This window comes from Doryrhamphus excisus, linkage group LG9 (assembly GCF_037039965.1).
Source record: "Doryrhamphus excisus strain RoL-2023G ecotype Guam linkage group LG9, RoL_Dexc_Guam_v1.1, whole genome shotgun sequence".
Taxonomy (NCBI): domain Eukaryota; kingdom Metazoa; phylum Chordata; class Actinopteri; order Syngnathiformes; family Syngnathidae; genus Doryrhamphus; species Doryrhamphus excisus.
In genome coordinates, this window is record NC_136365.1 from 9,461,715 (window position 1) to 9,476,662 (window position 14,948).

The 14,948-nt window shown below is 40.0% G+C and overlaps 2 protein-coding genes and 1 non-coding gene across 5 annotated transcripts in view; 2 read left to right on the top strand and 1 right to left on the bottom strand.

Annotated features, from left to right (window-relative positions):
* The window catches only part of LOC131120177 (E3 ubiquitin-protein ligase SMURF2-like), a 39,631-nt gene extending 30,466 nt beyond the window's left edge, over positions 1-9,165 (bottom strand). For both annotated transcript variants that reach the window (XM_058065207.2, XM_058065206.2), the window contains exon 1: positions 8,767-9,165. In XM_058065207.2, the coding sequence (XP_057921190.1) occupies positions 8,767-8,818 (52 nt within the window). In that variant the 5' untranslated portion in view covers positions 8,819-9,165. The remainder of the gene's footprint in view (positions 1-8,766) is intronic.
* Positions 9,166-9,759: 594 nt separating this feature from the next.
* On the top strand, positions 9,760-9,832 carry trnar-ccg (transfer RNA arginine (anticodon CCG)). Its single transcript has one exon. It is a non-coding gene; the product is annotated as a tRNA-Arg (tRNA).
* Positions 9,833-10,653: 821 nt separating this feature from the next.
* On the top strand, positions 10,654-14,602 carry LOC131135085 (UPF0450 protein C17orf58 homolog). Of its 2 annotated transcripts, XM_078793775.1 has the most exons (6): positions 10,654-10,749; positions 11,441-12,058; positions 13,730-13,816; positions 13,902-13,966; positions 14,034-14,093; positions 14,163-14,602. In XM_078793775.1, the coding sequence occupies exons 1-6, from the start codon at positions 10,680-10,682 to the stop codon at positions 14,226-14,228; spliced, it is 966 nt and encodes a 321-aa protein (XP_078649901.1). In that variant the 5' UTR covers positions 10,654-10,679; the 3' UTR covers positions 14,229-14,602. The 2 variants fall into 2 exon arrangements, with proteins under 2 accessions (XP_078649901.1, XP_057936925.2); XM_058080942.2 differs by having other exon boundaries at positions 13,902-14,093.
* The last annotated feature ends 346 nt before the right edge of the window (positions 14,603-14,948 follow it).

Below are 14,948 nucleotides of genomic sequence, written 5' to 3' on the forward strand. Positions count from 1 at the left end.
AACCTTTCAGAATTACTGTATGTATATAATTGAAATGTTTTGTTTTATATCCAATATCCTCTTTTTTTTGTGGGGGGGGGGGGGGGGGGTATGTCCCTGTGCAACTCTAAGCGGTGGTGGTGCTGGAGCTGACACTTGACCCCTGACCAATCACGACAGAGTAGGCGTCGTCAGGGAGAAGGCTGTGGAATCCAAGTTAGTCAGCCAAGAGGAGAAGAATGCTGATTTACCATTTATGGAGTATTTTATTCAACAACACTTATTAAAATCCCCTACTGGTATCCAATATCATTTAAAAAAAGTCCTTGAAATGATCAGGATAGGCCACTTTGAAAACATGCAAACATGCACACACTCACCGACATCCTATATGAGTCAAGAGTGAAAAATGAAGGCACGCATCCTTCACCTTTGCCCTGTTAAAAGTCAAGGCGGAGCATTGAGCTTTCATTCACAGCATTGTTCGACAGCTAAACAAAACACTTCCTCCTCCCTTCCTCACGCCTGCCTGGCGGCCTTGTTCACCTACTACAACACAAGGGGAATACATGCTGGCAAAGTGTCAAACGGGGGAGGCTACGTGACCAACTCGCTGAAGAGTGCACCTGCAGAAAGTCATTACACTGTGGTTCAGATGTAGCCATGTGTTGGGAAAAACACACTTGGAACTAAACTGCATTTAGATGTAAAAAGATTTATAGAATGTCCCTCAGCTTTTCTCCATACCAGTAAATGCTCAAGATTCCAATTATGTCATTCATTGAGAGTCCAGCTGTCTAGCACTGCAAGTGTTCTCCCACAGGAGACGACAACAATCTGGAGCCACTAATCTACAGCGAACCCATGCAGAGCATGACGACAAGATGTCTACAGAAAGTAGTTCATCTGAGGAGAAAATCTACAGTGGGGGAAAGGGGGGAAGAGTGGGAATGTGACGAAGGCAGAGGGACGTTTATCACACACCTGTGACCCAAACAGCTGGGGAGAACAGGGGAAGTATAAGGAAGATCATTTGAAGTAAGAACATTTGACAGTGTTAGTATTTGCTTTGGTGTTTACAAAGTTTCATGTGAGGTTTCTGACCTGTTTTTTTTCTGTGTGTAACAAAATGTTGGTTTATGTCCATCTGTCATCATCTGCTATTCCCAGGCCACTGTTTAGTTGGTGTGTACATGTGTCCATTCACTCCCAGATGGACATATGGAGGGCCAAGATTCATTTGCTAACTGTAGGAATAGTGCTACAAACAAAGAAAGGAGGAGAAGATTACGTTTGTCGTGGCAAAGAGAATAGTAGTCCTCTAACCTGGCAAAAGTGGAGAGTGGGTGGTCACGCTACAAGCAGGAAAGAATCACTGCAATAAGGAGGATAATTGTGTGGCGGAGGAGGTGAATGAGATGGCTATAGCAGAAAGAGCCAAAAAAAGATGTATGTCTATGGCAGGGGTGGGCAAACTACGGCCCGGGGGCCACATGCGCCCCACCAAGTGTTTGAATCCGGCCCGCCAGTTGCTTTCTAAGTATTTCAACGTTTAACATACAAACTGGCAACATGACTTGCAAGTCGGATGTCTTATTTAGTAATTTTTTTTTTTATGTAAAATTCAGTGACATAGTTTGATGTGGTCTGATGTTTAAAGTGCTCCTGAAAAAAGGAACATGAGAACATACAGCTGATATTAACACTTTTACAGATACAATTAGACAAATCATTCAAGGAAAATGTGTGTGTTAAATATATGTTCTGGCCCCCTGGACAATTTTGTTAACTCAATGTGGCCCACGAGACAAAATATTTGCCCACCCCTGGTCTATGGCATGGTTAGGCTTGTTGTGATGATCAATAAATCGCACGGTAAATAAAAGCAAACATTATATTTTGCCGGTCTCCATATATTGACAAGTACATACGTGTTTTCCTCTTCGCTCTCTCTCTCTCTCTCTCTCGCTCTCTCTACCAAACAGCCTGGATGAGAAGAGAGTTCACTCTGTGTGTCTCAACACCTGGGCGCATTGATTCTATAGTGGAATGAACGGAGTGAATGAACCCTCGTGTTAGTCATTCAGTCTCTTTGTCCCAAGTGCACATGCCAGTGGGCATCGTGAGCAAGCAAACTCAAGCAAATGGATGATTTTTCAAAAAGGGGTACCAGCGACAATTCAGTTACTTTGAAGGTGATGACACACAGACTACAGTGATTTCAAGCCATGGCCATGTGAAAATATACTCTACACATATTGAATAGAGGAAATAGCGTTGAATACTTTATTCCTGCCTATTGTGTATAAAACATGACCTGATGTCAATTTCAGCCCATTTGCGCATTGTTGTTTTGTGACATAAAAAAAGACTGAACTAAATAATACAAAACAGTAGAACATATACTTCAGCTGCCGTGGTTGCTGAAGTATAACACCTCATTGTGCACCAAACACATTTTGATGTACTTTGACCAAACTCCAACAAAATGTTACAACTGATTAAACATTAACAGCATATTCCACACACAATGTTGATAAAGGTCAATCAAGGTAATCAAGCAAGTGAGCTGTTTTTTGGTCGATATTCAGAGAAAATCAGAAAATATTGTGATTGATTGTGATTTTTATTTGTTTAAGGGCAATTTGTTGTAAAAAAAAAAAAAGAGTCCCTTTTATTTTTATTGTGGTTTTCCGTCTTTTGTTTGTTTCATTTATTATGTTGTTATTTTGTGTTATTTAAAACTGCTTGACATTTAAATTAAAGTTGCTTTGGATACTGTGTACTCACATTATCATGCCATATATTATCATTACATCATGTAAAAATGGTCTCAAAATAATGTTGACAATAATATTGTTGATCAGCAATCATTTGTGAGACAATTAGCAACATTTGTTTGTTAAAATGAATGAAGAGTGACGGGGATGAAGACTCTCAATGATAGCAGATACCTGTTCTATTAGGAATAATGTACCACAACAATGCACATTGACTACAAACTATATTCTAGATGGTTGTATATTTTAGTTTATAGGGTAACTTATAATTGTAGTGCTGGACAAAAGAAACATAAGTGATAAGTATGGCTTCATACAAATATGGGCCTGAATGTCAGCATGTTTATCCATATGTCACTAGTTACTATCGGGCCCACCCACAAACACTTAGCGCTGACACAGAGGCCAGCTTGAACCTACATACCGGTATATTAACTATAATTGAACCATTATTTAATTGTCAAGCTGTCTAGCCATTTTTGCATTAATTAAAAGTCCCTTACATTGAAAGGATGCAGTGAGGATTGTCATTTTAAAGATGTAATTTTTTTAACTGCATGCCTCATTCTGTCTCCCAAACTGGAAACAGCCTCATGGTGAGGAGGATGCAGTTTCTGTGTGTTCGTAAAAAGCAGTCATGCCGAGTGGTCTACCAGACACACATACACACAGCGTTGGGCTGTCTGACCACAGAAACAGTAGCAGTAGAAGGGGAGGAGAGAGTGATCCCTGAAGACCCTGACCTGGTTTATACTGCAACCACTCAAGCGTTATTATTTGCGAATCTAATATATATGGCTAAAGATAGCCATTGCAAAACCCACCAAAAAGAACAAATTTCACATATTGCAAATCTTCATTCATTCAAATCAGTGAAGTTTTACTTTCACGTGTTCCCTTTCTCCAACACACAGCAGGAAAATCCTCCGTCTGTTCTTGGAAAGTTTAAGGCACAACGGTATGCCGAAATCCACCTCCTCTCTCTCCCTCTCCGGCTTGTTATGCAATACTGAGGTGTTCAGTCTTTCCATTTTCCTGCTCAGAGGTGCACTGATGCCACCAAGTTCAACAGTAAAATCGGAAAAGCAGATAGTACCGACAGCAACGACTACAACAGCCCAGAGTACAGTTTTAATGCAGAACAACAAACAATGTATAGTTTATGCAGAAAATATGCATAAGATTGAACAGGACTGTAACAGCAATTTTTCTATACTGACACAATAAACTGAAATAACACTAGCAAACAACAACAACAAAAAAATTCATCGTATTATAATTACAAGCTTGAAAATGTGTTATTTTGAAATCTCTTTCTTGAAAAGAAAACATGATGGAAGTGTAACATATGCATTTAAAACACATAAAAAAATACAAAATTATTTCTAAACAAATAAATACAATAGTTGTTTAGGCAGTCTATAGTGGCCAATCCTGCGTCTCATGTCACAAGACTTTAAATATTTTTTTAATTAAAAAAAAAGAAATTGCAAACAAATGCAATCACTGAGTCAGTGGCTCAATAAAAATCACAACATAATCACAGCCGGTGGAATGACGACACGTGTGCTTTTATCGAGTTCTGCCACCAAGGAAACCTGCTGTCGATGGAGTAAATCCTAAATAAATAGTAAATAAATGCGCATCCCTTTGAAGGAATCTTTCCCATCAGTACGTTTTCACTTAATAATGTTTTATTAGTGCATTGTGTCATTTACTATATGTTTTAAGCTGCAACATGTATTGTCATTAAGTTTGTTTATTAAACGATGACATTTGTGACTTATTAGGTTATGATAACACGTTGAAAATGTACTCAGTGTTATGTGCTTACAGATTAGTTCAACAGCCACAAAGCCATGTGAAATACACACTAAATCCACACACAGAACTTGTCACACTGGCGCCGCTTTATGCTAACGAGGCAGCTAATGTCACTGCTAGCTATGCCGCATCAGTTAAGTTGCCGACTTTTGGCAACATAGCTCATTCCTGTGGTTTCAGCACATCGAAGCCCAGTTTTAACTGCGAGGAATAACACAGGACATGACAAAGTATTTCCACATAGTGGCCGCACTGGACCTCCATTTTCTCTCATACCGTAGGACAGTATGACGTACTATTTTAGTGGTTTTAAAACTGTGACTTTTTATATCGTGGTACACCTTGAAACCCGTAATTGGTTCATGCCTACTGATTACCGTAGCAGAACAGGCTAAAGACAATTTGTTTTATTTTGACAAAAGTAAACATACACAGCAGATATAGCATTTACTGTATGAACAAAACAAATGGTAAACTGCAAAAGAAATGGAAAATTTAATTATAAACAATAGAGGTTTCCTTCATGATTCAGATCATCATCAGGTTTTGAACAGGTGTGATACTACAGTGTGCATGTCTGATGGCGCTCAGGTTATTTGCATGTATGTTCTGACACTTGAACAATTAGGGGGAACATTGATCATGGACACAATGAGCCTTCTATTCTGTATGGTCAATAAACTAAAAACCACACAAACTGATTACATAGAGTAATGAACTTCTACTGGGAATTATAAAAAAAAATCCATACAAGCGTGTAAACTGAACAATAAGTGATCATGTCTTTGAAACATGAGGTTATTACACCTGCTAATAAGCTAATAAGCTTGTTCTCTCCGCACACAAGGTCAAGCTAAATCAACCTGTTGAAGTTAAATGCACAATCCTGTTTTGACAGCGCAAACATTTTTGTGTACACATACAAACAAAGGTGCCAAACTCTCTCAGAATTCATGACAATACTGATGACAGATGATCTTCCAAGCTAGTCTGTGCTTACACTGATGCTGGATTCTTATCTTAACCATCAGCTTCTCGTTCTCCTGAAACCATCAACACACTGACAAACATTTGTTTTCCACAAATATTAGAACAGATGCAACGTCTATGACAGTTGACAAAAAAATGCAAGCTTGTGTTTCCTTGCTTGCCTGAGAGTTGCATGCTCACTCAAAAGAGGACTATGTTTCCAGTGGTTGGAGGCTTATGGAATCAATGGACCACAGAGTGGGGCTGGGAATCTCAGGGTACCTCACAATACGATTCACAATGTAGACTCATGATTATGGTATGGCAGTAGCGTGAAACAAACACAAAAAAGATTGAGTACATTGTCATTTTGCAAACTATCAAGTACAAACGGCAATAATGCAAAAACAATGACACAGTTTTATTGCAACACAACTGTAAGCTGGTATTTTAAAAGCAACATCTCATGTCTCTCAAGTAGATTCAATCGTTTATGTAGAAGCAGAATAAAAGTAAATATTTAGTGTAGCATAGCAGTACTGATGTAACTACAGGAAAGAGATGTCATTCATGTCATTCTCTTTTGAGTGGACCCACAACATGAAACAAATCACCTCTTTTTGATCCACTTTTACTTGGTATTAACATGCTCAGCAGCATGTATTTTGGGGACATGAGGACACTCAAACAACACATCAAACTGAAACGATTTTTCGTCCAAATTCATGTAAGAAAAGCTGTCCCGCTTAAATATTTTAGATGGAAACTGGTGGGGGAAGTGATTTCACACAAAGGTAAAAGTGTGATGATTCGAGAAGCAAGAAACTGAAACTGTTAATTTAGTGGCAAACTAGCTGAGAGCACTTAAAGTGAGAGTCTAAAATGTCAAGCCTCCTTTTGTTGCCTGACCTATTTAGTCCAATAGCACACGTGACTAGTACAAAAAGAAAGGAGAGGTGAGCTATTTGTGTTTTATGTGACTGCCAACATTTAAATTGCACTTTATTTACAAAGCACAACTCCACTCAGTGTGCTCGTTTGTCATTAAATACAGCTGTCATATTTGAATAGAAAACTTATAAAAATACTAAGAGGTGAAGCAAATATTCTTTGGTGAACTACGTCACACTTTAAAAAATTAATTTGTGAAGATGATGGATGATTGATCCCATTACTGAAATAGCCACTTGTAGCTCGCTCGTGGGACAAAAACAAGCCAGCAAGATGCTAAGGCCCATATCGTCCAACCATACAGTTGAAATAGTTTTCAATCAAGCAGTGAAAATACATGGCTTTTATGTTTTTTTTACTTTTATCGTGGTTTGAAATAGAAGTATTGGGACTCATGGAAATTCACAGGTATCGACTAATGAAACTCTGGTATAGTAACAACCCTAATTGAGGCAATAGCTTGCTGTGTTCTGAGACAAAGACAAAAATGTAAACTATGAGACCACTAAGCAGACTATATTGCTGGTATGCAATGTTAGGTCTCAATTGTAGGCTGTCTCAGACACATAAGTCAAGTGTAGCCGCGATTATGAACATCTATGTAAACGCTTGCGATGACAACACAAAATGACTATAGGTGACCCTCTGCAGCTGAGAAGCAATTCTAGTGGAACATTGTCGTCCTTTCAAGTGAAAGACAGGAGATATGTCTATGACCGTCAAAAGACCCACATTTCCTCTCCGAGGTTTCACATTCCTGGGATTCCGACTTAAGACCACTGCAACCCCATTTAAAACCCATTCGCCATACAGATGAAGGGGAGAAAAAAAGACAAATAATAGCTGGGAAGGAGTGTGCTTTAGAAAGTGTGTAGATCTTCTTACTAAACCTTGCTGTAAGGCAGATGGTGTGAAACAGTAAATCAAGGGGTGGTGTCTATCATAGGAAGCACAGGAGACATCTATCATGCTGAGATGTGAGATCCTGTGAACCAGTAGGAGTTCATATAATGCTGATGGCACCAGTAAGACATCTATATGCTTCTTTAGGTCACCAACTTTTTGAACCCACGGACCTCATAGTAATCCAATGCTACTGTGACATATCGACGTATAAAACAAAGATAAGCAAAATATAAATTTCAAAAAATCTACAAAACACACCAATACAATAATGTCACGATATCAACCAATTCTTCAATGGAATCAAGACAGTTGTGAATAGTTCCTTTTAGGTTTAATCCAAAACTATGAAACAATGAACTTCTCCCCACACAAACAAACACATGTTGGGTTTGGTGCATTAGCTTTGCTGGACTTGGCGAAACAATATTTTAAGTAGCTGCTGCCATAATTTTGGTGAAATTTTTCTTTTTTGTCTCTTCAATGCCCTTAAAGGGAAACTATTGTGCTTTTTTTCCCACTTTTCTGACCTATAAATGTTGAATTCTCATGTTAAACGATGCCAACGTTTCAGATAAATGAAGTTTGCACATTTGGAAGTGAGTCGTGAAAGGATTACTCTGAACACTTCAAAGGTTTTTTTGACACAGAGTTTTGTGACATCAATGCGATCTGGACTTCCATTTATGGACACGAGATTGCCAGTGCTCAGTAAACGCAGACCTAGGTATTCGGAAGTCCTCGGGAATGCTTGGGAGTGTGACCACTCACAGTAGCATGGATGAATTAAACAGACTGTTCAGGTCAGAAGCAGGAAATACATGGAAACGCTGCACAGAGAGGTGCAAAATCTGGAAGATGCCGAAAGCTTTATTTTATTTTGCTTTATTCACCGACACATTAGGTGCACCTGCGTAGGGTAATGGCATTCAGTGAATCATGCACATGATTATATGTTGCCTTTTCATAGACGTCTGGATACAGTACATATGAATGTAATCATGTGTTGACTATAGCAGTTGGTGCAGAATATTCCTGCATATTCTAACAGACACACCAACATCTACAGTTATTCAATCGACACAACTACACTGCCCAACATCATGCGTAAATACTTAACTATATCAATAGGTGATTTGTATGGGGAATCCTATGAGCAACAATTGCAAAATCTGTAATCATGTTATGTTGGCGGTTGTCAGTTAAATGTCTATAAAGGGGGATAAAGTTGAATAGACACAGAAATACAACTTGTCCATCTCGCCGCCACATCGCCAGCTGACCCCCAGCAGATGTTAGCTAGTCTGGCTAGCATGCTAATGTTACCACCGGAGGCGGGGAGGAGGGTAAATTCGCTTACCTGTCAACCGTAGCTTTACTGGGCCATTCCTCCGAACTCCCTGGTTAGACATCCCAACTTTTGTGTTGCAGTTCTTTCAAAATTAACAAAGTATGTGACTCATTTGCCAACGCTTGACTTGTCCAAATCAGCTCCCCCTCCCTGCTAGCTTAGCTTGTTGTATCACCACCATGGCACATCACTGGCTGTGTGGTGCTGTCAATAACCACATAGCTGGCAAAAAAGGAGGATAATCCCAACTGCTGGAAAAATAAGTGCCAGTAGCTACACTCCCAAATGCCGTACATGCCGCGAACAACGGGTAATCAAGTTAAAGGTTCGCCCTCCATACAAACAAGCGTCTTGTCCGCTGCTTGGCTGCTTCGTGATGAGTGTCTGAGTAGACTATAGCTGCAGACATACAGGCGTGTAAAGCGACACAAAAGACAAACAACATCCGGTATGTCTTTTTAAAATAAAACTCGTCTTATAGTTTCGATCGAACCTGTCAATATTGAAATATCCATGCGACAGATATCACGACAACTTCGGACAGCGCCAAATAGTAATATTAATTTGGAGTATAAGTTAAAAATTCAGGCCTTTAGAAAGTTTCGCCACTGATGGTGACCGTACCTCATGAATATATTTTAGGATATTAGGAAGTCAACTTTTTGATGTGTACAATTTTCTTCTCACAATCGAGTGAGCTTATATTTCACTGTTGACTGTTGTCTGACAATGTTGACAGTGACAATAAAGAACTTCATCCGCATTTCATTCATAATTAAAATTACAGTAAGCATTATACACATGGCGCCATCTCGTGGTATATTGGACTCACAGCATGTCGTCATAACATTCCAAATCAGAGCGTGTCCCGTCAACCCCACTGACGTCAGCGTATAAAGTATGTCACACGACGATTCCCCGATATCTGCAACATCAATTAAAAACAAATACTTCCGGGTGTACCATTTATATTGAAAGTTTTACTGACGTATGCAGTACGCCGACCCAGTGGCCTAATGGATAAGGCATCAGCCTCCGGAGCTGGGGATTGTGGGTTCGAGTCCCATCTGGGTCGTTTTTACAGGAAGACTCTGTATAAAAGACGATATGAATTTATAGTCATTGAGAGTCATCGCTCGTTTCCGGTTTCAAATAATTAATTAGTCCGGAAGCCTGGAATTTCACTTCTACATTCCCATCATAATGATAATGTACAGTAACATTTCTTTTCAACAAGCGACCTCTGGAAAAAAAACATTGAAAACTTTGCATGCAAACATACAACACTAAAATCTTTTAGCATATCAAAATATGGTTCCAAATTAAGGCTTAAGTAAAGAACAATATACCAATACAATACACATTAGCATAGCATGTTTTTACAATGTATTTGGAAGAAGACTGCTGAGATAATTTATCATGAATTTCATATATTTATTATTGTTGAATGACAACCACTGTGCCTGATATCTAATAGCATCTTGGATGACGGTACTCTGTTGCTGCAGTTCATAACTTCCACCTACAGGGAGCGGTAAAGCTTCATCCTGGTTCGCTTAATGGCCACTGGCTAGTAGCATCAAGCTAACACAAACTCATTGGCAATGTAACATTTATTTGTGCCTTTACACATTTTTAAAAGGTCAACAATCATTTACAGGGGTATATGAATGTATTAAAAAAATACATACAAAAAATTATTAAAAAACACTGTTAAAATGGCTCCATATACATGAGCTGTATTGGAAACTGAATGTTTTTTTAAGGAATTGCTAATGAATGGAAGGAGTGTCAGTAGTGTGTGTGTGTGTGTGTTTAGGACGTCCCACCTTGCGCTAAGAGCGTCGAAGTGGCTTATAAAAGTCTCCGGATGCTCTCCTCTTTGCAGCCATTCTCCGCCTTTAACAGCAACATTTACCACGATGAGGATTACTTTATTCGTCGGCTTCTTATTGCTTCCTCTTTACATGGCGGAGGAACACGTCGTTAACGGTGAGTGGGAACTACTTTTTTTCCCCAAGCCATAACAATATGAATTGATCATTTTTAAACCAATAGAACTATGTTGTAGTTTAGCACTAGAAAATAGGGTTTATCATGGTAGCTTATTCCCTAGAGAAAAGAGAAAATTAAAACATTTATTTTCCAAATGTATTATCAATACAACTCATCAATAAATCTAATTTTAAATGAATGAAAAAAACATAAAAATGAGGAAAAATAGAACAAAAAGGCACACAGGTAAAAGAAAAAGCTGAGATGTTGATACAAATAACTAATAAAACACTGTCTTCACACACACACACGCATATACATACTTTTATTTACTTTAATGCCTGGTACAACTAAAAGTATATATGTTTTTACAAAAAATGGATCTATCGTCAACCACAAAATGCAAGTCATTGAGCAGGGGTGTCCAAACGAGGGCTGCACTTTAAAATGTATGTAATGCTACTAAATGTATTCATTAATATTTTGCAACATTCAGTCTTTCAACTTGGGTAACTTTTTTTTTTTGTGAGGTCCTAACACTTCCTCTCTAACGCGAGGTGTTTTCCATCATATATTCTGAACTATAAATTTATATTTTGTATTTTTTCTTTTTTTTGTCCACACTGGTACTGGTTCCAAAACACTTTAAAGTCCTTACAGATGGTATTTTTGTGTGTTTTTCTTGCAGAGTTTTATTCTCTCATCGAGAAGGGTCAGGGAAGTTTTGTAAATCCACCACAGAGCAACCAAAGCAGGCTAATGGTGAAAGAGCCCTCTCTGCCCATCAATGAGCTTCTCGAGAAGAGCAGCAGGACTTCTGAGTCCAAATTCTCCCTCCATCCTTTACCGCCTGCTGTGTGGCCAAAGCATAGCGACCTGTCTCCCGTCATTCGCCACCACAACAAGAGTAAAAGAGGTCCAAAGAGTGACCACATCCTGGAGCTGAGCACAGACAAAACCAGAGGAGAAGCGGCTGGTCTGCTTCCGAAACCTTCTCTGACGGCATCTTCAGCCACCAACCGCACGGTTCAGATGAGTCTCAGCCTACCTCAGCCCACTGAGTCGGAGAGCCATACCAACTCCAGACCAAGGAGCGCTCCTCCACACCCACAGCCAGCTCCGGCACCTTCTCCTCGCAGAGAACCCCCCAGCCGACGCCTGGACCCGGAGGAGAACCGCCCAGGGAAGGCTGGCCTCTTTCAGGCAGGCATTGGTGCAGCGTCACCCCGGAACAACAGTCGGCCACCGGTCACCTACAACCGGCGCTCCTCTAGTCTGCTGTACCAGTTTGACATCCTCAGGCGAGGTCAGTGGCCTTTACTCACATTCCATATTGTTTGCGGTTTAAAAAAAAGAGGATTTCCAAATTTTATGCCAGCAAATACCTCTGTTAATTGCAGTTTTACACACGTTTTATGTCAGAAGCCATGCTGGTTTTCATAAGGAAACCACCGAGAAGACTTCCTGTTCTTCTTTCAACACAGCTCATTCCTCCTCCTCCTCCTCCTCCTCGTCCGCCAGCACTGATCAAAATCAATGCTGGTTTTCAAAATGACAGACTTTCCTTTTCTTTCACCAGCATAGTTTATGCCTCTTCTTTTGCCAGATTACAGTTGTTCAGATACAGATTATGAGTCAAAATAATCGGTAATTTAATAAAAACAAACCTCCAAGATGCCCCCTTCTTTTGCCAAGCACACCTTCATCACTCGCTACTCACCCGCCAGCACATCACCCCTTTAATTGCAGTTTTTTTGCACATTTGTGTCAAAATCATTACCGGTTTTCCAAAATAAACAACCCCAAAGAAGAGAACTTGCTCAACTTTTGCCAGCACAACTTTTATACCTTTTATTACAGTTTTTCACACGCAAATTCAACGCTGGTTTTGAAAAATAAAGCCCAAAAATGTTTTTTTCCCCAACATAAGTTCTGCCCTTCTTATGCCAGCATGATCAGTTTTTCGTCTACCCACAAATGAGGATAAGGGGTAAAGAAAATGGATGGATTTTGAGTCATAATCATTGCATTCATTCATTCATTCATTTTCTACTGCTTTTCCTCACGAGGGTCGCGCGGGGTGCTGGAGCCTATCCCAGCTGTCTTCGGGCGAGAGGCGGGGTACACCCTGGACTGGTGGCCAGCCAATCACAGGGCACATATAGACAAACAACCATTCACACTCACATTCATACCTATGGACAATTTGGAGTCGCCAATTAACCTAGCATGTTTTTGGAATGTGGGAGGAAACCGGAGTACCCGGAGAAAACCCATAATCATTGCTAATTAAAAAAAAACTACTTATTTTACAAGCACATCTTCATCATCCGCTACATTGTTACCAGCACATTGACGCGTTTCTTTGCACACTTTGGGACAAAATCAATTCCGGTTTTCAAGAATAAAGAACCACGAATCAGAGGGATTTTTCATATTTGGACACCACAGATTCTTCCACTCCTTTTCAGTCAAAATCAATGTAGGTTTGGAAAAAATAGCATAGCTTTTTCCCTCAAATTTTGGGTCAAAAACATTACAAATTGAATTTGAAGAAAGAACACCAAAACCATCAAAGCCAATATTATTGTTTTCGGTCTCGGTCAACGTATCAGTAAGCACATATTCATTCATCATTTTCTACCGCTTTTTCCTCACGAGGGTCGCGGGGGTGCTGGAGTCTATCCCAGCCAATCACAGGGCACATATAGACAAACAACCATTCACACTCACATTCATACCTATGGACAATTTGGAGTCACCAATTAACCTAGCATGTTTTTGGAATGTGGGAGGAAACCGGAGTACCCGGAGAAAACCCACGCATGCACGGGGAGAACATGCAAACTCCACACAGAGATGGCCGAGGGTGGAATTGAACCCTGGTCTCCTAGCTGTGAAGTCTGCGCGCTAACCACTCGCCCGCCGTGCCGCCCTGTAAGCACATATGTTGAGTCATTTTCTTCACTCCCTGCAGAGTCCGACCCAACGCACGATGCCTTCTGCATAAGCGAGTGCAGGAAGGAGAAGGACGAGAAAGATTACTACTGTTACAGTGAATTTGGTAAGCGACCAAGATGGATGAGGGTGAACTAAAATTGATTGAGCCTGCATCATTTCCTCAAAATTTCCGTATCCTCCACAAACAGCTGTGAACGGGATCGTCCACGACATTGACGTGCTGCGTAAAGGCATACGCTTGGTTACACTCATGGTGAGCAGCGATGGCTTCTACAAGATGAGTCGCCTCTATGCCACCCCTGATAGTTTCTTCTTCAAAGTGCGTCTTCTGGTTCTGGACACTTACAAATGCAGCAAACCCTGTCCTGATATCAAATTTGGTGAGTAGACTGACGGACAATTGTGCTTTATCCTTCTTATTTTTGCTATTTGCTACTTATTTTTTGTAGGGACACGATACATTGCAATGGGACAAATCTACCACCGGAGGCGCCATCTTCCCAGCGACCTCCTGAACCTACTTGGTGGAAGGCTAAAACCTGGAGACGGCATCCTGAGAAGCAACAACTACGTGAAAAGGTTCAACAAACGCAAGCACCAGAAGGTCCTGGAGGCCACACGGTCCAAGTGTAGGTGAACTGAAACATAGGACTATCACCCCCTGCTGCGAGGAAAGAGACACTGCAACAACAAACTGCTTCTGAATAACCCCCTCAGTATTATTACACAAGACGGACTGGCCAGCCAATGGAATTACTTTCCCATGGATGATGTAGGATAAAGCAGCTGTTTTCCATTAGATGTTTTTTTTTTCTTCAAGATATATTTGTACTATTTCCGAGATTAATTCAGGACCCCAGCAGTCTCTAAACATCTATTTAAACTCCACTTCCTCATTGGTTCATGGCTGGTACATGAAGTATCTAAAGCGGCACACAACTAAATGAGAACAAATAAATGCAACATGTAATCCAAATATGGAGCTACTGTTTATCTATTTAATGCATTTTTTTTTTGCTAGACATGATCAGTTGTCTTGTGTGACAACATTTGATACAACTAACGAACGAGGAAGCAGTTGTGGGATTTCAATGTTTACATTTTTTTGTGTTACAAAAAAAATGAAATCCGTCAAATGAAAGTTAAATTGGATTTTTAGACCTTAGTCATACCAGAGAATGCCATCTGAAAGAAAAGTGTTGGTTTATTTGATGTGCATTCTAAACATTCTGACT

Coding starts and splice junctions, on each gene's coding strand:
- LOC131135085 (XM_058080942.2), top strand. CDS start 10,680: ATGAGGATTACTTTATTCGTCGGCTTCTTATTGCTTCCTCTTTACATG. Junction 12,059..13,729: donor GTTTGACATCCTCAGGCGAG/GTCAGTGGCCTT, acceptor CACTCCCTGCAG/AGTCCGACCCAACGCACGAT. Junction 14,094..14,162: donor CTGTCCTGATATCAAATTTG/GTGAGTAGACTG, acceptor TATTTTTTGTAG/GGACACGATACATTGCAATG.